This window comes from Athalia rosae, chromosome 1, assembly GCF_917208135.1.
Source record: "Athalia rosae chromosome 1, iyAthRosa1.1, whole genome shotgun sequence".
In the NCBI taxonomy this organism is placed as follows: Eukaryota; Metazoa; Arthropoda; class Insecta; order Hymenoptera; family Athaliidae; genus Athalia; species Athalia rosae.
Window position 1 is genome coordinate 16,154,562 of NC_064026.1, and position 24,430 is coordinate 16,178,991.

General features: G+C 43.3%; 1 protein-coding gene across 50 annotated transcripts in view; it reads right to left on the bottom strand.

Annotated features, from left to right (window-relative positions):
- The window catches only part of LOC105690568 (calcium-activated potassium channel slowpoke), an 89,821-nt gene extending 65,637 nt beyond the window's left edge, over positions 1-24,184 (bottom strand). For 26 of the 50 annotated variants that reach the window (XM_025746986.2, XM_048658262.1, XM_048658389.1 and 23 more), the window contains exon 1: positions 23,330-24,182. In XM_025746986.2, the coding sequence (XP_025602771.1) occupies positions 23,330-23,635 (306 nt within the window). In that variant the 5' untranslated portion in view covers positions 23,636-24,182. Of the gene's footprint in view, positions 1-23,329 lie in introns of all 50 variants that reach the window. The other 24 variants (XR_007279354.1, XM_048658393.1, XM_048658279.1 and 21 more) reach the window with 3 other exon arrangements.
- Positions 24,185-24,430: the final 246 nt, after the last annotated feature.

Sequence of the window (24,430 nt, forward strand, 5' to 3'; positions counted from 1 at the left end):
GATCCTCGAGCTGCTTGCTTGCTTGGTCCGCAGAGACTGAAGAGATACACTTGAGACAGAAGCTTGGGCCAGGCGGGAAGGAAATTATTCGGCGGTTTTACAAGAGGCGTTTATTATACGAAGCATTAGAAAAAGTAACCCCGCCCACGATATTGTACAGCGAAACACCGCGAGTTTTCGTTACAACATATCTAGCCTCTCCATTGTCATTGTTATCGTTAAACCTTTCGCTTCTTTTTCATTTTTTTTTTTTTTTTGTTTCGTTTATTCTTTTTTTTTCGTTGGTGTTTTTTTGTTTTTTTTTTTTTGTTTTTTTTTTGTACGTAACACAGGTCAGCGTCGCTTAATTTCCGGACGGTTATAAATTGTATCGCTGCAGCAGTTAACGATGAGACGAGAATAATAAAATACTATTTGAATTGCGCAGGGGAAGATTCGTGGACGGATCGGTGAAAAGGTAGAAGTCGCGTCGCGTTCCCCTTATTTGACCTTTGAGTGGACGCATTTCTACGTTACAAGTTCACCACCCCGTATAGGATTATTCCGTTGGACTCGAGGGTCGTGTGAACGGACCTAAATCGCAGCTAGGTAGGTGCGTGCGCGCCGTCAGATCAATACATGTCTCGTAGCAGCCGCACTCCGCGCGCCGTGCCGTCGCGTCGTCACCCGCTTTCTCTCAATATCCTACTTTGCAGAAGGTCGAAACGGAAGAAGAAATAAATGTCGTGATACCGATCGCCACCATTTTCGTTCGAGGAACAATTCACGCGCAAGCTACGCGCGGATGAAAAATGAAACGATCTCACTTTTTTACATTCGACCATAAAATTCCAATCTCTGGGGGGATAAAATCACCCCTACGGAACTTCGAACTTTCGCTACTTTTTTTTTTTTCTTTCGATATTTTCAAGATCTCACTTTACCGTCAGAGCTCATTCTACGGCGATTTCCAAACTTGTACCAAATAAAATCCTATAGGCGCAGCGCTTTTCATTAGCTGCAACACCGCGATTCACCTATTATATAGAGAAATAAACCGCTTATAAATTTAGCATGGCGATATTTGGCCGCTGTCGCGTGTCTCTTGCGGCATTAAGGTGCGAGAATAATAAATGTGATTAACTGAAATACTGCTGAAATTCGCTCGTTTGACGTTGCAGTTTGGCTAAGGGAGAGGGAAGAGGAGCTTGTCTTGCGTCCGCGGATACAAAACTTATTACCGCTGTTACGGCTGCTGACTTCAGTGGAGAGATAGTGCACGTACGTTTATCTTCATCACAGCTAACGGGGCAGACTGTGAGCTACGCACTTGTACGGCAGAAATCGAAAAAGCACGAGATCGAGAAGCGGCGCACGAGCGTCAGCATTTAACGCCGTTGCTACTGCGGGCATTTCGATATGCTCGCGCCTCATCCGTATAGGTAATGTACGTGTAAATGTTTCGCGGGTACGTACTGCATATTATATAGATTACAATCGGTGTAGCGAATAAACTGACGAGTGGTAGTAATAAGCTGAGAGCAAATAGCACACAAGAACGACATGCCACCCGATATTTCTGGCCAACGCGTTACGGCCTCATGAAAATGTTGCTATAAATACTAAGCACATGAAAATATAAATAGTTTCGGAATGGAAAGGGAGGGGAAGGGAAGGGATCTCTCCTGGCACTCTTCTGCAGAAAATAAATGAAAAAGAGAGAAGTGCAGAAAAGAGAAAATAAATGAAATGTATGTACAGAAATTGTACGATGCATAATTACGTACGTACGTGACGTGCAGTAAATGAAAGAACGACAGGAATTCTAAATTGTTAACTGAAACGCAAATATATTTCGATATCGATGATGCGGATAAAAATTATCCCGAATCGAAGCACGTGGAAAATTTGTCTACGTGGTAAATTCTTGTTAAAAAGCTAGTGGGACGTACGCATGTGTGTACACAAACCTCATTCATAACTGGCGTACTTAGACACTACGCGATATGATTTAGGTTGGCGCAAAATATCCCTGGTCGAATTTACAGCGGCACAACGGCGAAGGTCTAGCCCCGCTCGACCCGCATCCGTCGTACGTAAATTTCACTAGGGATATTTTGCGCCAACCTAAATTATATCGCGTAGTGTCTAACTACGCCACTTATGAATAAGGTTTGTGTACGTATAGCTGCTAACGCTGCTGGTAGCTAGCCAGAGTAACAGCGAGAAAGTAATTCCGCAATTTGACGTCCGGGAAAGACTGATGATGTTTACCTGTTGACCACCACGGTTTGGATGTATATACGATAACTTTTTCGGCTCACGTCGAATTCGTGGGCGCGAAATTACCTCGTTGACACGAGGCGGGCTATTTCTTGCTACGTCGTATAGCGACGCGCACGCGTTTAGGTATTGAAAAAGAAACCACGGGAAAGGATTCAGATTAACCAATTCAGCAAATCATTCCAGCTAGATTAGATTTGGGGTTTTTCATCCCGCCCCGATTATCGTCAGAAGAAGAGATAGATTCATTCGCTATACCTTGAGTTAATGAAAATGAAATTGATCGAATTAATTTCCGATGTTCAGTCGAAAGTGATGATGTTTCGTATTTTTTGTAAATGAAATAATGGCTTGCGGATGACTGTGAGGTAGTCGCAATATAATTCAACCGCGTCAGCTACACCGGTTCTGTAGCTGATGGAATATAGTATAGCAAAAGAAGAAGAACGCTAGGGGTGAATCGATATCTGTGATCTGCCAAGAGCAAGTAGATCTCTTCAAAGGTTCCCGGGCTTTAGCTTCCAAGACTTGGAGTGGTGTACGGACGTGAAGATAAGCCCTCTGAACTACGTTACCACATGCAGATGAATTCAGATAGAAATGCTGACGAATGACACGAGTAAATCACAGAGTTCAGTCCAGCTACGAGCATTTGACCTCGATATCAACTCTGCAAATCCGCCCTGGTACATGTAGAGGAAAAGAACGTCGCATTTCAGGGATTCCAATCTTGGTTTCATTCCCTTATTACCACGGTAACGTGCGAAAGGCGAATAATTTTAACACTGACAAGCGTATTACACGTGCAGATAAGTTGAAGAAGGTGACCATTAAGGGAAGCCGGTCAAATACGGCAAAGCTTCCGGCTTTCTCCTATTTTTATTTTATTCATTTTTGCGGAAACGAAGATTTTCGTCAAAACTAATTGAAAACTTGAGATATAAGAGACGAAGTGCAAAATCGTATTATACTAGTATTACGCTGAAATTCTTCGCATATCGGAGACTAACAGTTTGGTAATTAGAACGCGGGTTTTAGCGTGTATATGCAGGATACGTGATAACCCGGTATATTTTCTCTATAGCTATGCAAACTGCAATATATACTTGTATATATTTATATGTTTACTCGAAATATAGAAACGAAAGAAAAAGCCACATCATACGGGATAAAGTTTGGAACGAGCAATGCAAATGATAATGAGCTAAAGGGGTGGTTTGATTCTTTGATACATTCAAAGTTCGATTAACGGAATAGTTGCACTTCTCTCCGATCCCATCACGCTGATTGTCTTTTGTCTTAATCTTATCTTGTTTTCGCGAACGGCTTCCATCCAATTTTGGGCTGCGTAGCCAGCATTGTTTATCAAATGCGTGGAATGACAGGCCCGCGAACCTTGACCTCGCCAATTTTTATCTAATGATTTATTTCCGGGTCGTACGTGGGTTCAAAAATATATAACTTAGTCTTATCGCTTGTGTATTACGTTTTCGAAAAATAATCGACAATGGGAGATCGGAATCCCAAATTAGAACAAAAAAGGAACGTATTACAAGCGATTGATTATAAATTAATCTCAGTGAGGCAGAACTTGAAAGAAAACTCGAGTCAATTCGAAGAGGTCAGGATTTGCAGGCCTATAGATTTTAGGTGGATCACCTCCTATGTGTATACGGTCTCAAATAATTCTGTCCAAAAATTTGGCCTAAAATCAAAACGTGTATTAATATGAAATATTCCGTTGTGGAAGATACGGAATTCGGTCGTTAGCCTATGGTCACCGTGTGGCGAGTTAAATTTTCCAGCGAAAAATCAATTGCTTGGTTTTTCACACACTTATTTGAGATGAAAAAAAGACGAAGATTTTGCGAAGGAACGATACAAGGACATCGATAGCGAGTATTGACACGTATTCCAATAGCTTATTCGGGGCGGTTTGTACGAATGCATAAAAATGTATTGGAGAGGAATCGAAAGCCCATTTTACAAGAACAGTTTTTTCTGGCTAGACGCCAAGTTGAAATCGATCTCCGAATGGGCGTAGGCAGGTATATCTCACGTTGCCGGTATAGATTGTCAGTTGGAAGGACTCGGCAAAAGACCTCTTCATAATTTATTTACGTGTATTTCGATCCCTCCGTATCGGTGATGTAACCTTCGCTTTACCACCCAGAAACCGTATCAAACCGCACGGTGAGTGTCAAAAACTGCACCTACGTGAGCAACCCACTCCTCCCCCCTGCCTTCACCAAGATTCAATCGAATTGAACAATAATTAAAAATATATCAAATATTTTCGCAATCGCAACGGGGTACGTGTATTGTGTCAATGAATCGTAGACCTTTCGCCGCGCACCTGTTTTCGTGTAATAATCTGAGAAAAATTTATGATCGGCTGTTGAACAGCCCGGGGGAATTAGCTGCTAGCTGCTCGTCAGAATATATACGCTGACACGTTTTATTGGACCGAGGTTGCCGGTGTGACGGGAGTGGTGAAATTTTTTTTAATCATGGACTTCGCCCCTTTCCTCCTTGCCTATACGTATGTACACACATCTGTTTGGCAATTCTATACGCGCTGTATGAGGGAGACAATTTTCGTTGCCATCGAACGATTGTTCGGAGCGAACGCGATAAGAATCATTCGCTAGCTCGGCCCTGCAATCGATCGGATTTTACGAGAGCTCGTAAACCTTGAGAATGCGACAAGTTCCCGACTCTTCTGTCGTATAGACGGGTTCCTTCGTCATGCCTCATTTCGTCGTATTATCTCCTCGTTCGCCTAATCCATCCTCTCCACTGTACACAGAACCCCTCGGTAACTGATTAAGAAATTCGACGCGGGTCAAACTGCTATGCCGTCGCGACGCCCGAGCGAGATACGTACACGGATAATATCTAGACGCGTAAACGAAGAGAACCAATCGAGTAAGAACGATAGTTTATTTCATCTATGATCTTTGAATTCGTATGACACAATTTTCACGAGACCAGTAGACAAAGATGAACAAGAAATAGATGCACTGCTATAAAACAAATGAAAAGAGAAAGAGAAAGATAATATTCGCGCGCGAATTACGTGACCCAGAAATCGTACCAGCCAAAACTGTGTCATTCAAGATGGTAGAGCTGCGATTGCGGTATAGGCAGAGGTCGCCCCCCGCGCACACCATCCGAAGATATAAGAACCACGGGGAAACAGTTTTTTTCTTCCGTTTTTATTTTTTTGCTTTGTTCTATTCCGTTCCGTTTTGTTTCGTAGAGGGAATTATGGAGACTTGCGGAAACGAGAATTGATGTTGCGCAGGCACATTGATTCGCGAGGTGCAATGCAAGAGCCTAATTTTTCATTTCCAGCTGTCACTTTCTTCCTAATATAGGAATAGATTTCTTGAAAAGAAGAATATTTTACGTTTCAGCATAAATTGTTACCATATTATGGTTAATCTCACTATATCGAGAGAATAAGGGTAGTAAAATCCAATCTTATAACGATCTTGGGACGAAAAGAGGAATTCTCCAACCCTTTAGACGACCTCGAAGGTACTCGTAAAATAAACATCTCGCCATTCTGTAAAATAATTTGAAAAATTTTGAGAGTACTATACGCTCGACTGTATGCGTAAGAGGAACGAGGCAATAGCACGGGTAACGATTTTTTTTATGAAAAAAGGAACCGTCCGTAATATTTTCAACGACGCGACGTCGGAAAATTTCTTTCAATCTCAAAACTCGTGCGAGAATTTTTCTTTCTCATAATCCAACATCCACAATATCGTCGGATAAGATTTGCGAACGAGAAAACTGACCTCGCAATAATCATCACCCTAGATACGATAACATTATAATATATATCGGCAAGAAATCGCCAATTACAGAGGAAGCCAAACTACCGCTATAGTTCTGCGGTTAATCGCGTGACATTTGGCACGAGTATCTCTCCGTGTCGCGCGCTCCGGGTTTATTCCGGTTACCAAATTCCCTAAACGCCACGAAGAGCCAGATTATACCGAGCCGGGTTCCCGGCTGCACCGAAACGCGCGCGGGTATATAATAAACGGGTTTGCGATCCCCGGCCAGAGGAGGCCCCTACAGCAACGATTTCGGTACACTACCGCCGGTTATAACAATGAAATGTATGAGTTATGATTCGCCAGCTCCACGCAGTCACAAGTCCGCCGGTGCTCTCGCGAGTCTCAAACGATCCAAACGCCGGCTCCACGATCCGGTAGGACCTTTTGAACCAACAACTCGTTTCGAAATTCCATTCAATAGACGTACGTACGAGCGATAAGCTGCGCTTCCATTAGGATACCGGGAAAAAGTCCAGCCCGGCAACTCCGCCGCACAACGTCGCGACGCTGCATATCGACGTTCAGGGGCACCAGCCGGACCGGATCACTCGTCTGTGATGGTCGACCAGCCGTCGCAGATCACTCTCGTCGTCGGAGTCGCGCGAACGAGCTAAACCAAGTCAAGGCCTTGGCTGCTGACCATTTACCATTCCGATACTGTTTGCCCCAAATTTTCCACTATCTTATCTGTGTCAAACTTAAACCCAAGCTCTGAATTGGCCCTTCGGAGTGTTTGTCTTCTTTTTTTTTTTTTTTTTTCTTCATCTCGTTCGCCGAAGCTAATTATTTTTCTTTGCTTTCCGATTATTTTTGTGAATATTGAAGTATTTCAAACCCCCATGAAATCTTGATCCTGTTTGATGTTGTTTGTAAATTTTTTTTCCTCGCCTTAGCGGGTTCGAGATTCAAATTTCAGCCCCTGACGATCGTGCAGCCGCCCTTTGAAACGTAGTTCGATGTGCCTACGATACGTATTTTTTTTTCTCGTTTGCGCAATACGCTATTACTGAAAGCTAAAAATAGAGATATTGCACAACCCGGTACACGGTGACACGCAAGCTCTTTCTATCGGAGGTTAGATGGGAGCTTTTCATTGCCAGCTAGTTTGATAAAATGAAGGTCGTCCTTCTCGAGATAATTATAAATGTACGGATACGTATAACATCGTAATTCTTTCGCAAACTGCGGGCTAACTTCCCGGCGATATTTCCCGCGGCGAAAGGTTACTCGATCGAATAATCCAGTATTGATCTTCCGAATTCCAAACAGAGTATTACACCCAAGTATAGCGCGAACGGCTGTCTCTCGCGCAAAGTTCACGTGACGTACTCGTCACTAGTTTATGTCAAATATTAATTGGTTCCAATTCTTTTTTTTTTTTTATTCGCGACCGATTCTAGCTTGAACACTGAGAAAGACACCTTTCCCCTGCAGGTGGACCCTGAAAATAATACCGGGGTCGGAAGAAAGAGGAATCGAAGTTTAACAGCTCGATATCGATTTCCGCCACGCTGTCGATAATGAATTTGCAAACCTACTGCAAGGGTGACTCTGTCACGTTACATCTATAATTACTCTCTAATTGGATTTCTGTTTGGTTCTAGAACCCCGCAACTACGTCAGCCATCGATTCCGGGTCGGTAACACCCGTGTATCGTTACGATTTGCAAAATTTCACAGAAACCACATGCGCGCGTACGCGTCAAAAGTTTACAACCGTATACGAAGCAAAAAATTTGCAAAATTATTTCCGCGGCGATGAAAAAGAAATTCAATCGTGCAAAACGAACTTCGTTCTGAAGTGATCTGGTAGCAATGAAATCATAAGAGTTGAAGTGAAACGTGTAACAAATCGATCGACCAATGGTTCCATAGACGCGAGTATTTTTCACCTTTTTTCAACAGAATACCACATTTTTATATCTTCCGACTATCGACGTATATCAAACGATCCGCAAGACCCCGTTCCCCGTATGCGATCGTCGTTGGGTGTGCAACGCCGATCGTTACGACGACCAGATGACGTCCCGCGATGTCAATGATGGCAAAAAAAAAAAAACTGCGGAAAGCGACGCGCGAGGGGTGTCGGGTGAGCTAATTGTAAGAGTCACGTGCGGGTATCCAGAGCATCATCGCCTACATTTACCCGCGTATATTCCAAGAGTGAGCCATCCTTGAAAGATCGTGGGCGTGCTAAATGATACGCGCATAAATTTCAACTCGCACCGGGGTCTATGCCCGGCACCAAAAATAAATTCGACAACTACACGGCCGCGCACCCGAACGCAGTTGAGGCTAAGAGAGAAAAATCGTCGGAAAACTTCGACTCTCGAGAGAGACGATTCGAACGTGGCAACACGTGCTACACTAAAATACTGTTAATCCCCGTAAAAAGAATTCTTTCGCCGCCCTAAACGACCTTAAACTATTTCGTCTGTTCCGGCGAAAGGAAGGGAGAGGAACAATCGTTGTTCCGGCAAAAATAAGCATCGAACTAAAAAGGTGAAGTGTGTTGCAATAAAACCGTCAGGGTGGAGAGGAAAGAAAAATAAACAACGGATCACACCGAGTGTATATCCTCAGTATTAGCTACGCGGTGAATCGCTATAGATATCTGTGCCACGCGCGTAGGTAATAAAAAATAGAAGAAACAGAACGTACGTACACATATAATCGACACTGCCACAGCTCGTACAACGATGCAAGACTCTATGACGTAGGTCTAGTCGCTACGCGTCTACGCGACCGTTCGCTCGCTATACCTTGATTTCAACCTGTACTATAAATAAAACATAGTGGTCTCTATTTAGCGTGTGAATTAGTGGGGGTCTTCGACAACACGACTGAACCGCAAGCGTTACCCTCTATTTATATCGCCCACGAACGACCAAACAGATCCTAGGCCATGCCTCCTGGGTTTCTAGACCGGAATAAACGAATTGTACACCCCCCCCCCCCCCCCCCCCTCTACAATGATATAAATTTCGCAAAGCTGTCATTCCGTCAGAGGGTGTTTCATTTCGTCTTAATAATAATCAACGTGATCAGTCGTTCAGATTATGCTCACGACAACTTCGCGGAGTTACAAAAATCCTCCGTATCTCTTTAAATTGTTTTTTTTCCAAATTTAAGAAAAATATCTCCCACCGTCGAACCGCCGGTCGAATAGTTGAAACCGTTCTTCTTCTACCGTCACAATTTCCTTGCCTAAGATCGCTTCGAAACCAGAGCGGTACGCGGGATTAATTTTCTTCTTCAATCGTGACGATGTTATTGAACGCATCTGGACTCAGGTGTCTACGGAAAACGTGGCGCGAGGTCCAAGTTTACGTAGCGGATGTCAGTAATCATTAGCCGTCCGAGACAACGCAAAGTTCCCTAGAAACGCGATGTAGCGTCAAATTGCTATGTATCTCTTTGTTTGTTACATATGTTTTTTTATGTTCGTTTATCGTCGCGTCTGCATCTTATATTGCAACGCTGCGATTGTAAATAGCCGTGGAGTGTATTTCCAGCAAATTTCAAATAAAACCTGAATCACTCGATCCAATGAGTCACGATGCGCGGTGTAGTTTGAACGAAAAAAAAATAGGGGGCCGTGCACCGCGGGCGGTAACTGCTAAAAAAAAGGTTTGATGGACAAAAAAGAGCTCCCGCTGCGTGGTATATGAACTGTACGTACGTACGTATACAACCGTTGGGTGTTAGGAGTCTCTGCTAGAATTATACAGTTTTATGGATGAATGTGTAATACATGATTTTTCATTAGTTTTTAAACTCTTATTCGAGATGTGTTTCTCATGATAACTTGAATTTTCGCACTTATGTATATCGCATACATCCACCGCTTTGGTTTTAGCTACAGACGTACCGACACCTGTTCCTCTCATCGCGTTCGCTTCCATCGAATCACGATCGGCGGTACTGAAATACCAGCCACACATCTTTGAATCCGTTTATTGTTTCAGTTCGAGTTTCATTAGAGGCTATAAAACCGACCAGATTTTCATCAGCCCCCACCTTCCGAAGTCTGCTGCCTAATATCGCCTCGTATAAGACGGAGTAAAAAATACACCAACGCAAAATCCATCGACGGGGGTGAATTAATTGATTCTTTTCTTTTTTGTCTTCTTACTCATTTATCAATAAGATGTTTGAAATTGTTCAAATCTCTTCGTATCTTTTACGATGGAATCGGTAACACCGATTCCGTATAATATGAGGTATTAAAGTAGAGCACTCTGGCAGCTGTTATACGGAGTCAATACCCGATTCAGTGTGATCGTTATTATCGTGCGGCGGGGGGTCGAAGAACAGGAAAAGCTCGGCTCGCGAGTTGCAGTTACTCGCCAAATGGTCAGATGCAATAAAATAGATAAGGCAGGCGCCGTATCGACCTGCTGTCGCGGAGGGGTAGGCGAAAAAAACTTGTCAGAAAAAGACCGAGAAAAAAACAAAAGGAACCAACTGCGGGGCGTGGGGCGAATGCAGGCGCCGGGATCGTCGCCCGTCGCTCATAAGTCGCACCGATCGTGACACGGCCTACTCATTTTTATTATCGCAACTGCTGGTCCGCCTCGAATAGGAGGAGCTAACATTATACCTGTATGCTGGAAAAGAAGACGTTTTTTAAAAATAATAGTGGTTTCAGAACTCGGATGTATAAACCGTTTGGTAAAAATGAGTGAACTGAAAATTGAGCGCGGTATGTACTATACATAAATACCTACGATATATTCAATTACAGAGATCTTGATCATATCTAGCCGATAATTACATATCAGTAATTATTATAGCATAAAGAATAGGAGGACGGTTATAATTGAGGGGAGATCTTCTTCCCTCCATTTTCCAAGGTCGTATTATCACTGAACGGTACGTCCTACTTGACATAAATTGTTCGAATTCACATCACTTGCTCCCGATATTCAATTCATTTCAACGGTTTTTCTACAATAAGTTACAAAAATGACAAAAAATGACAAAAAATGACACCAGGCTTATTAATTCAATAATAAAATTAATTCGTATTTAGCCGGGGTAACGGACAAGTTTCAAATCCGAGCCCTTGAGCTTCTTTCAAACGAGGAAAAACCAACTTCTGAAAAACTTGACCTCCGATCGGAAAATTTCAAACCTCTCCAAGCACCTAGAAATTTAGCAGGAATTTTAAATGGAAAAACATTAACCAGTTCGGACAATTGCCCCATCGTAAAGTCAGATGGAAGGTAGTGTGTACCTTCTTCAGTCCGAACTCGGCATAACGTTCCGTGTAAGTCTAAACGAAGGTCGTTCATTCCTCACGTGTCTAGTTTCCACGATTCTCTTCTCAGTTCCCAAAGGGCATTGCACAACGAGGAAACTGTACGTCGCGCTTCGCTGCCGAGGCTGCATATTTCCTACGGAATACTCGCAAATGTACATAACTGAAGTGCTATACTTCGTGCCAGGACCATTTCACGTGTAACGTCCCCTCGCGACCCTGTATACCCGTAGACACACATCACCTAGCCCCTGACCCTGGCTATCTCGCAATATTTTTTATTCCTCTTCCTTTCATGAATCATTCAAGCTTCTTTCGCTCTTGCCGCCATTTTTAGTTTCTGAAAAATTCACGCAATTCGGCATGACCAGAAAATGCTCGTCACTCGAATGGGGTTTTTTATTTTTATTCTTTTATTTCGTCGCGGCCCATGGAGAATTGGTCTCTAGGTAATTTCGAACGCTCAAAGAAGACCCTGCGTTCAACCTCACATCAGCCCAATAATTGAAGGTATTACCAAAAATGTGGTACATATAATTCCAAAGCAGAAAATGCGCTGCGTCTCGAAGCTTTTTGAGGAAATATATACAGCGAGTGGATGCGAGTAAGGATTCGAAATTTTCTGCAAAAGTATATGTCGGCAGGTAAATGCAAATTTCCCCGTAGGGACTTTAGGGTAAAGTGAGAGGGCTGCAGGAAATCGAGTCACAAGTCCCAAGGCTCGAGATCATTTCGAGAGTTGATTGCGAATAGCAGCTCCTATAGTTTCAAGCAATCCTGCAGGTTCAAACGGTGTGCAATCTAGACTCCCCTGAATTCTTTGAAACGGGATCCCTCGAAGCGTGAACATTTTTCACCTGCAGTTTGCGCGCAAATTCCCTCATGCGAATATTCCTCCTTTTACGCTTTTCGTCCATCGTTATTTTTTACCTTTTTTTGTTTCGTTTTTTTTTCGTTGTTCAGAAGGTTTTTCGAAACTTCCATGCGGACATGTTTCTTTTCTTGAGTTCTCCCTCTGTTTTGAGGACGCATTATAACAGCTACAGCAGCGACAATTCGTCTCACACCGTTCACCCTAACCGTGAAGAAAAACGAGGAAACAATGAAAAAAAAAAAAAAAGAAGAAAAAAGAAAGGAAAAACCTGGGTTCGAGAGATTTCCTTTTTTCAATTACGAAACAGACGAATGGCATCGTATCAAAATGTAATTGTCCGTCCGCGTGTCACGGGACAAATTCGCCGCTCGTTTATATCTATCATATATACATACATCATATACTTTAGAGAATCACGCGAACTAGCAGCTAGCTAGCTAGTCGCGAAGCGGTTGGATTCTTGCCAAATTGTAAAGCCTAACGCTAACGATTTCGCTTCCAAATATGATCTACGCTATTCATATCTTTTCTAAACTTTGGCGCGCGCAATGTGGGTGCACAATTTACGACTCACTTATTGCCCGTCAAATAAGAGGTGGATGCTCCCTAGAATCGCAGGGGAAATTCTTACAATTAGTCCGTATCGATTTATCATAGACCCGCTCCTGATAACTATGCATCATATTGATTACGAAATTTAGATTCCAACGTTGCACCCGTTCAGTCATATCGAACGATGTACCTATGTGTCATGTGCTAAGTATTTCGAAATTTGGTATTCGCGAGAATACAGAGCCAAAAATAAAGCTTCGACCCCGACCCTCGGAGAAGAGAAAGAAAAAGAGAAATGAAATGGAAGAATAAAATAAAAGCGTTGAAACGCTCCGACCGCCGTTCGTTGGAGCGAATTTTTCATCGAGGGTTGTGAAATTGGCGAGAGTAAAAAAAAGTGTCGTTTCGCTTCGAATTGCAACCGGGGGTGAATTATTGAATGAAGTTTGGCGCGGTGGTCTGCGTCGCAAGAGCTGACGGAACGACGACGTCGAGGGTTGGTTATGTAGGTCGGCCGTCGGGTCACCTGGTTGGACGCCTACTAAAGGTTAAATTCCAATTATAGCGGGCAGCCAAATAGGCACGATTACGGCTATAAGCACTAATCCCTTGCACCAGCTGCCCGCGGTTGGTAACGGCTATTATAACTGCATCGCACGACGCCATTAACTGCGGTACTTAGCATTCACGTGCGCCGTCGCCGTCCTCCCTCTTCTATTTTTAGGGAATTTCAACCACCGTCGTGATATTTACCCTTGATCGTTCGCTAATTCAAGTCGAATTCTCGATCCCTCCACGACCGAGAGGAGAGAGAAGACAATTATGAAGCGTGTTCGCGTCACAACGAAATGTATCATCCGAAAAGGAAGAGGGAGATCGCCACCCCCGCCCATGCCGCGGTGAACTTGTTGCAGCCCACTTCCGACTTTGATCGCCGCACTACGATGATTCCTTCTCCATCCTGTACGCGTACACTTTGTACCACCTCCCTCTGGTTGTGTGCCTTGTATTTTTTCACCTCCCCCCCGTATCTCCCGCTCGCGCGAAGTCGTTGCAACGCTGAAATCCATTTAGCACTATAATACAAGGTAATCTCTGAAGAGAATAAGCGAAGAGCTACGCCGGGGCGTAGAATACAGCTGTCTCCGATTCTCCGACAATAATCGTTATATCGGAAAGCCCCATCGAGTACTCAAGGGACTGAATATAACGATTTTAAATCGCTTCAAATTTAGACTCCTCTCTCATATTTCGTTGAAACTTGTAACGTTCGAGTTTCACCAAACATTCCGCCGATGGATAATATGTCTTTCTTTTTCTTACTCTTCTCCACTTTTGGCAGACGTGGTATCCGTAATATTTGAGTTATAATACGGCGGTTGGAGACGCTGAATGCCAAGAAGGTTCCGACCTCTTATTGCAGCTTGCGATCGTAACACTTTTACGGCCAGACTTTCGTATATTATATTGATCCGCCTGCTCCGCACGTGAGAACGAAACCAAATACTACAGCATCTTCTTGTCTATTCTCGAGAGACATAATACACGAGTCTTCGGGCGTACACCTGAACGTTTACGAATTCTACGACCTCTGCTACATCTCTCTTCGACCTCGACTCACTCCTACCGTCTCCCTTTCAGCCCCCTCGTCGACCGCGCATAGCGAATCTCACGGTACCCACCAACTACCGATTAGAAACTGAGAGGTTTAACGAAATTGCGACGGAGAGTGAGAGTAGGAACGCTACACGTCGGATAAGTATCCGAGTGGAAATCACGTCAGTTTAGATAAGATGCTTTTCGATAAATCAACCTTTTGTAGGATAGTTTTTTATTTTCTCTTTCTTATTGTACGTACAACGAGGAGCGCCTCTTTCGGTAATAAAAACAATCCGACCGATCGAATTTCCGAACACCACTGCCAATTTCGAGTACCGTACAATTTTCATATTCGATCGATCTTGTTAGTCATCCTAGAAAACTACACACTCCGTATAGCATCATACTTTTTTGCGGGTAACGGCTTTCTGGCTCTTATGGCTCGCGATACGTAAGATAATCACGAGATTTCTGCAGTTGAGAAATAGGATCGTAAACGAGAAGGATATCGACGAGGTTGTGGGTCACATAGCTGTATAACGTGTAGTACCTTCGTAGCGACGTCACGCCCGTTGTTGTTACCTCGCATCAACCGAGATTGAATAAATTGTATATGACGCGGACCGATATTGAGTCCTATTTATAAGTGATGGGAAAATTTAGTTCGCGAGCTAGGAACTACGTTTGTAATGATTCTCGGTCACCTCGTCGTTCTTTCGAATTAGTTTTTCAATCTAACGAAAAGTTTTTCCCAAGAAATCGAGCGCGAAAGCGAGGTGGGCGTGGAATATATATATTTTTTTTTTTCAAAATTTGCGTACATTACACCGGGAGTTTCTGTATTCCGTAGACGGAACGCCAACACGAGTAGTCGCTTCGACAGGCGGGCGCGAGACTTTTACACCCCTCAGCTCGGATATCAAACGATAGAGATTTCTCTCGTACACCCATACATACACACCGTTTTTTGTGATAACGAACACAATTTTCACCAACTACTTATCCCGAAACGCAGCCGACAGATATTATCGGTGGGTGCATGTAAAATAAAAATTATGCCGAGGTAGCGCAGGTATCGTCCCCAGGATATTTCATCCCCTCTGCACAATCAAAGGATTCCGGGGCGCGTGCACCGCTGCATTTTATCGTTTGATGTCGGTGGTATAAATATCGGTTCATAGCTGGAGCTTGCTCGAATCTCCTCGTTCTTAACGAACGACGCGCAGAACTCGTTCTTTCCTCTCATTTAAATTCTCGTAACGGGAAAACGGCGGCGAAATCAAATTTCGATATGTATAGTTGAAGAATATGAACTCGTACGGTTCTTTCGCCGAAAAGGAAATCCCACCTTCCAATTTGTCTGCTGAGTATTTTAATTCTGACGACTCGCGAGCTTCATGTGAGTTTGGCAGTTCGCCGTTTAGTCTACAAACTCTACAGACGTAATATTTTCCCCAGACATATCTCACTAACATCCCTCGAGTTTTTACATATTTACCGGCGCTAAATCAGAGAGGATTAGTAATTGTTTCCGTTCTTACTCCAAATGATTTGCAAACAAATTATAAAATTGGATGATGATAAGATTTACCTACTTGAGATGCTGAATTCAAGGAAATCGTTCGACCAGACAAAGCAGGCCTCAGATTGCAGGTGCAACGGAGTTAGACAATCTCGATAGGTATTGGTTTCGGTTATATGACATCTCGCACAAATTCGGCAACCCTAAATTCGCGAGTTGCTTTCACCGAATCGACGAATTAGCGGTATTTCATCAATTTAGAAGATCTCGGCATATTTTTTTTTTTTTTTTTTTTTCATCAGAAATGTTTTGCTCTTTACCTGCACGTTGATATCAACTCTTCACATCAACTAAAGTCACGCTCGTTGCTTTCGAGAAAAAAAAAAACTAATCTAATCGTAAACGACATTTTGAAAATTTTCAAGAAACCACCCTGTGAGAGCGAAGAGATTTTCTCTAAAAAAATTTTCGTGGATAAACAGAGTACAAGTCGTAAGAGTGTCGCCGCGGCTTGTTCATTCGACGGTAATATCCTGAGATTCGGTTGGCTCGTTTCAGGCGAAATGCTCGATACTCGGCGGCTTACAAGATTCTCCGAATACAAATATTTGTCACGCTCTCAATTATCCACGGGATTTTGTCTGTATCGATAAATTAGTCGAGATATAAATCTTATTACAGCTGAACGTAAAACCGAGAACTAAACGGTTTACGTATTGGATAATGGGCGGCCGCACAAGCTCGCGAGTCGCACGTGCCACTTTTTGTGTCCCAGAGTCGAACCATGTGTATATAGCTACAGGGGAGACTGGGCAAAGGCAAAGACAGAGGCATGACCGACTCATAATTCGACCCTGGTACCTATGTATTGAATATATAGATATACGCAGTAGCTCTCCTCCATTTTCTACCTAGACTCCACAGTTGTCTAGAGAAATATTATATTATGTTATTGCACAGGTCTATGGCTGCTAAGCACCCCGTTTCCATGTCAACCGCGCAACGTTGCGCCGCTCATACATCTACGTTATAACGTGAAAGCGACCGCGGTATACATATATACCTATGGAATGTGCGTGTCGCAAAAGTGGGATAAACACGGTGAATGTATCAACCCCGTAATTTTTTCTTCGTTTCGTTTAGTTTTTTTCAAATTTTTTCTTTTTTTTTTTTCTTTCTTTAAACACATTTCATACCCAGAGTTCACTTGTTATCATTTTTTTTTATACACAACGAACGGACATGTCGTGGAGATCTGCACACGATAGCTAACAGGTATAGGTATACATACAGAGCGGACAACGTGAAATTGCGCACCCAGATTTTGTGCGCAAGCGTGAATCAAAACGACAGCCGAATTCATCAGCTGCTAGCGTGTTGTACCAACAGCCTCAGATTTCAGCTGTAGCTGTCAAATTGTCGATCACCAATACAGCTGAGATCGCCGTATTTAAATATGACTGAGGTATGTTGTGTCAGGTGAATAATGCGACACAAAACCAAACACAGATAAGTAGGGTGGCATAGCATCAAATAAAATTGATCAATTGAATGAGAGATTAATTAAATGTCGACAGAAATACACTCATCGAAAAGTTCAGGTTAGGTCCTTGTATTTGACAGCTAAATCTGAAAGCGGAGTGTTGTTGGACATTCTGCGAAACAAATGCCGACGATCGCGCATGTGCAAATGGGGTGCGCAATTTCACGTTGTCCGCTCTGTATATGTACGAGTACGGATTCATAGATCACAAACTACTCGGCTGAAAAATAAAAAAACTTCACAGCTCCGGTGATAACGACGCGACATTATAGCTGGGTGTACGCGCATGTTATGAATTCGAATGTTATATATTATTGAAAATTTCTGCCCATCGCCAATTGTCACGAAAGAGCGTGACAATTACATTGCCGTCTATGCGTGGACGCCAGAAACGTAGGGTCTGTTTCATTCGTTGCGTGTATTACTAGCTCTGCAGAGGAGAGAAAAATTTCGAGATCTTCTCCCCGAATCCGCGGTGGTAAATCTGCGATGGTGCTGATACTTGTGATTTTTTCGAATTTGACTCTCGACCCAGAAATCAAGAATCGCTCTAATTTTGATTTTTTTTTTTTTTTCTGTTTTTCCTGTTTTCGCAACTTTTCCATTGAATTTCAGTTTCTCCTCGTCACCCGCCTCGTACAGAGATGCCTGTGCCGTGCACAGGGGCGTTTTCGATTATCGAGTTTCGTATCGGTCGCGCGGCGCCCACGGGCCGAATTGGCTCAACCCTAATTCAGTTTCGATCGCGGCTACGATGCGTGCAGTCGTGTCGTGACATGTCACGGTGTGGCGTGCGGGGTGGTTCGGCATGGCGTGCGAGCGATTCGAATCGCTCGATGCGCGGACGGGGTGGCGGCGGTTCACGCTCGTCCCACCGCGTCACCCCGACGCCGATGTCGACGCAAAGGCGCGGCGTATCGCGGTGGTATACGCGAGGCTCCTCCAATCGCTCGGCGATCGTTCGAATAAGAGCGCGGTGTTATGCATGTGCGCCGTTCTGCGATACGTGGTCTTTGTCTGCGTAGCCCTTTCGTCGCCGGTATAGCTTCGGCGGGTGAATCTTGGCCGCATATCTATAATAACCTACATTGACCTCCCGTACGGGCGTACTGACGTCAAGTTTTAAAAAATCGTTATTAACCGCTTCAGAGGCGCAAGAGAGCGAATGTGATCACGTCTAGGTACTAGTCGTCGACTCGAAGCTCTTCCGGAACGTGCCGAAACCACTCCCGACGAAAGTTTCAAGCTACCTCCAGCCTCGTACCTCACGACATACCCTTGTGTAACAACCTAATGTTTATCATTCCCCCCCCCCCCCCCCCCCCCGAAATACTCGCCCGGATATTCAACTTCCATCGCGTATCATTCCTCGGCGTGCATCCCACTAATTGCGGCGAAGGGAGAACCGTTTCTTCTCACGCCGCAACGCCGCTTGACATCGATCGTTCCTTTCCCCCCTCTGTTCAGTTTTCACCAGGTGTTCAAGGTTTCAGGTGCGAAAAATCAACTTTCAATACCTAGATCATCGACGGCAGGATTTAATCGTCCGATAAGCTGATCTTGAGGACGGATCGGCCGGTTTTTCATGAGTTTTGTTTTTATCATTTTTTTTTTTTCAATCGATTGAATTTTTAGAAGATATCGACTATACGGATATGATCGGATTACACGTGAGGGGAATTCATCCATCTTATCAGACCTAACGATTAGATGGTAGGTGAAGCTGTGTCGGAGCTATATGTGGAATCGCAGTTTGTTGTTTTTTGTTTTTTTTTCTATTGTTCCGCTGGAGAGATTATTCTCGGTCTCATACACGTGCAGTAAGCCGTGGATTTCGCGAAATATAGTCCCCCGCGGGAATCACGTACGTGTACAGTATGTACCCAGGTATACGTATACCCAATCTAAGGGTAGAGTAAACGAAACGTCACGTACCTATAGTCGGTCTCACTCGACCGAGTAGAGATCGAGGTACGCTGGGAAGAGGAAATTCGACCCGCAAACGAACGGTGTATGACCGCCAATTAGTTACCGAGAATATTCGTCAATTTTATATTCCACGGATATATTCACAGACTACGCGGCAACCCCCACGGAAATACTCGATATTAACTAATCGTAAGTCAATATCGAGTCATTTGGCGCGATGAAGTATTATTACAAGGCTGTCAAGCGCGTGCAGAATTTTCGCGACCAATTTTTCTATCCTTTATCATTCTTATAATGCAAATGAGAGCTGAAATCGTGTACCGAATTCGTTACACGAGAGAAATGAAAAATGAAGAAATTCACCTAAATTCGCGGATTTTCCAAAACTCCACGGATGAATAACATCCATCTTTCGCCTACCAACAGATTCAATTCGATTCGTGTGAATATTTAACGATCAAGATCAAAGGTATATATTTGTTTATTACTTTTCTTTTCGTTTTTCACTTTCCTTCTCATCGAACCAATTATAGCGAAGTTGCGTTCGCGAAATAGATTTTCGGAGATTATAATTCGTTCTTATATCGTGGGATAGGGACGAGTGACAATATTTTATTATTCGGGTGTGCCTAACCATCCACTTTGGCATCTGACACCTGTTCGGTGTAGATCAAATTCTCGTTCACACGACGGTTGAACGTTTTCATATTTATAGTTACCGTGATGTAATATTGAGTCGTCGTCGGATGACGTGGTAATGGACGAGAACAGCGAAGAGGACTATTGGCAGAGATGTCCACCCATCGCTCATGGTATAAAAAAATTTGACAAATATCGAAGAGTAACGACAAATGATAATAATGATAATAACAACAACAACAACAACAATAATAACAACATCGTTGGATCTAGTAGCTGCGGCAGCGAAGTCATTTTCAAAATCGTTAAACTAATTTCTCGGATCCATCTTCATGCACTTGCTAAAAATTTATTATCGTCTAAACTTAACGATCACGCGGATTCATTAGCGAGTGCATAGCTAAAATTAATATCAGCTGGTTATTTGAGGTACGTTAATTGTATCGGTCGATGTTTTGAAGTATATAACACAACGTCGCACGTAGGAAGACGACATCGCATCGGTGAACGTGCGTGGGTATATTTAGATGTGAGACCACGCGGTGAATCGCGACATTGAAGATAATCTCCGATACTCCCTGTAGCGTTTATTTTTCTCGCCAACTACACACCTGTATCTATACCGAAGGATTTCCGGATTTTTATAAAAATCACGCTCCCCATTGCATCGTAGTGTTAGATACTTATAGATTTTCCATGGGCTGTGACCTTCGAATCCATTCGATCGCGGTATCGAAAATCGAAATAGTTTTCTTTGGTTTATTCACATATATGTATATTCTGAGCTGAATAATCCGAATCTACAAGTCGAATCGGTCGAATTGAAATGATCGAGTTATCGGAAATTTCAATAATAATAGGGTAAAAGTGAATAGTCTCCGCTATATCCTAACTCTAAACTTTAAACAATATATAAATAAAATCAAAAGAGATTGGGGCGTGTTCCTTAACATGAAAAAAAATTAACGCGAAAAAAATACGACATAAAGTATCTAAAGAGTTGGGGAAGGGATGTTCACCGTGCCCGGACTTTCCTTACTTTGGAAAAGTGTCATACGATCAATTTTGAAAATACTTCATTTTCGGCCCAAAAATCGGATATATCCAAAGGGGTACCTCTTGATTTTTTTTTTTCGATTTTGGTGTCAGACATCAACATATTTCTTTTATTGGGAGTTCTATAGTATTCTGATGTATTTTGATCTCAGGAATCCGAATTTGAAAGCTAAATTGATCCATCTACAAAATTGATCGAGTTGCCACCAATTTATCGCTTTTCGGGGCAGAAAAATCGATATATATCGACTGGTTCTAGCCATGACCTAACTATCATCCGTTCATTCATTATTTTCATCTGACTCAACTCCATACGAATCCGCAAACAAAGCATCAAGAGAAAGATGACATTACCGATCGGCAAGCAAAATATCACGGTGCTTGAATACAGAAATGGGAGGATGAACCGATATTTTCTCTCATTCCGAGATTCGACTGGACATTAACTTTTTGAAATAGAATTAGTTTGATAACATTTGAGGGTTTTCGTAAAGGTTTTTACATTCGGAGAGTCACGCGCACATTCTAATGTACGAGCGAGAAGTTGAGATGCTCGAAGAACAAAGAAGGTTATTTAGAATATGATGGCGTCTTCCAGAGGGAAGATTCGGGGAATGATTTCTCTTATCTCTCACAATCAGTTCTATCCGCGGAACGCGGAGATCGCGGGGCGATGAAGAAGCCGAATGAGAATAAGAAAGAAAAGAGAAAACGTTGAACGGCAATTGAGGCGCCTGAAGGACGATGGCGAGGCTGGCAGCCCTTCCTCCCTCTAGCCTGTATTAACATGAGCATATACCATCGTTAGAGAGCTTATATTTATACGTACAGCCTACGTCGCGGATAGCGTCGAAGCTTCTCGCGTCGCGTCGCGTACGCACTGCGTAGAAGATACTTGCCCACCCCGCCGACAACGTGTCTGGCTACGTGGGGTGAAACTAGGTCACCAACCACCCTTACCAACTATCCAACGTTCCTCAACAACCCCAAAGAACTCGAAACTCCAATGGTTACACTTGTATTAGTCCCACCACTACCAACTACGTACAGAAAAGACTTCGACATGACCCTCCGTTATAGGTATCCTGGATACGTACGTCGCTTCGTCATCATTTCACGACGACGTCTGTATATTCATCTATGTACATATATATAATAAACACATACACATATACCTATATATATATTTATATACTTATACATTATGCATAATTGTGCAGCGCATGCATTATTATCCTTGGGATCCGGAATTCGCTGTACCTATAACTTCTGCTGGTGATTACGAGTGAAATGAGTGTTAAATCACGAGATCAATTCCGAAGAAACCACGACCGTGTAACGTCGATCGCAGTAATTCTTAGTGCAAAGAAATAACTGAAACCATCACAATTTTATAGTTCGGTAGAGGATGAAAGATCCGGTATTGGATCTCTGCAGGAAATAATACCTATACCGTATATATATATATATATATATAACTGGCCATCGACTGAGTTGGCAACGTATATACATAGAACGGAGAAAATTGTCCAAAGATAACGATGAAGAAGCGTGCCCAAAAAAGCTTGAAAAACAAACCCTATGTTTTCTCATCTGTACGATACGTTGGACAAATTCGAACGCGCGAATCACGCGATCGTTCGTAATCTCTATGCGAATTCCCAAAGAGGTCATGCCCCGTTCATTTACGTAATATACACACACAATAGTATGTATACATAGATATTATGATATTATATCATCCTACAAAACAAACGAGAGCAGTTAGGTCGCAGCTTTGTGGTTAGCAAGCATCCGGTACGTGGACAAATAATTAGCCCTCACACAGCTCGAAGAGATGTTTGAAGTTTGCGTTTTGTTTTGTGTCGGACTATCAAAGCTGATCGCACTATATGTATATTGTATTCCAATGGTATCTTCATGGATCGTTTTCCTAAGCTTATTGGACGATTGTCATTATAGGGATGATATACATTGCATCAAATTACCTGAAATACCGCGGGAATTCGTATACAGAGAAATGAGAATGAAAATGAAATCCATCATGGATTGTTATTCAAAGACAAGGCGTACAACATCGAGCTTGCAAAGACTTATGTCCTTGACCCGGGACCGGAAGACCTCGCGGATCAAAGAGAAGGACCTGGATCTGAACAACAAGGAGTCCCGGAGCCGGGAGATGTGTCTGGTCATTTTTTTTTTTTCTTTTTCTTTTCTTTTTTGTAGGTATACTCACGAGAATGCGTCCAGTAGTTGTCTGCCCGGAAATTAGCTCGCCGGCCCAGTCCTTCGCCTCTGTCATAAAGGTCCCCTCGAACTCCTTACCCTGGCGGGCCGCCTTCTGCTCCTTCTGCTTGGGGTCATTGGGAGCAAATTCTGGCTCCTTTCGACAGCAGAGGAAGGCGAAAGCCCGCCAGAGTAGGACGATCAGGAGCCCCGCGAGGAAGGTGAAGATGCTGGACAGGACGAAGCACCACCATTTCCGTACCTTGAGGCACTCGTCTACCGGAGGTGGCTCCGTGGTCGCGTCGGTGCACGTCATACCGGCAGAACTCTGCCTCCTGGCGACACATTCACCGGCACTGACCAGCCAAATGTCTGGGGCATTTGATGCGCTTCATTATACTCGTATGAACAAATTTTTGGTGCCCTTGCTCCGATGACTTTTATCTGAGATATTTACTTCGCGCAAGGAAGATAAAAAGGAGAAATAGAGTGAGAGAGACAGAGAGAGAGAGAGAGAGAAAGAGAGAGAACGTCCTCTCGAATGGTTTGTACACCTCCGTTTCGTACAGGAGAAACAGCAGTTAGTTAATTCTTTTTGTTTTTTTGTTTGCTTATTCGCGTTTTCTGTTTTTGAGTATTTTATATCCAGTTCTGCGATTGGATATTATTCTTTCATCGGAACGACGCTTTTCAAGTCTCACAACGACAACGACGGTATTTTTTCACTAACACACTACGGGAGCACAGAATTCGCGGTAACCTTGCGCTTCTCAGCACCGCAACGGCCACCGACGACCAAATGTCTCACCACCGAAAACCATACCACTCCGCAGCAATCAATACGCAACAATGGACTGGGACCAATAAGCAGGGAGCTTTTCCTGACGTAAATGCACGCCCCCGCCGCCCCCGCCAGTTTTATATGAGACCGTCGCGGCGCTAGCTCGCGGTTACAAATATATGTTCCCGTGCCATACGCGCAAGCGTTTGAAGCACCCAGAAAAGCTCCAAATTCAAGCGACAGCTACAATCTTTGAAGAGACTGCAAGCGTCGGTTATAACTCCGTCAGCCATCGGCATCGTCATTTGCATTATTCGGGCTACTGAAACT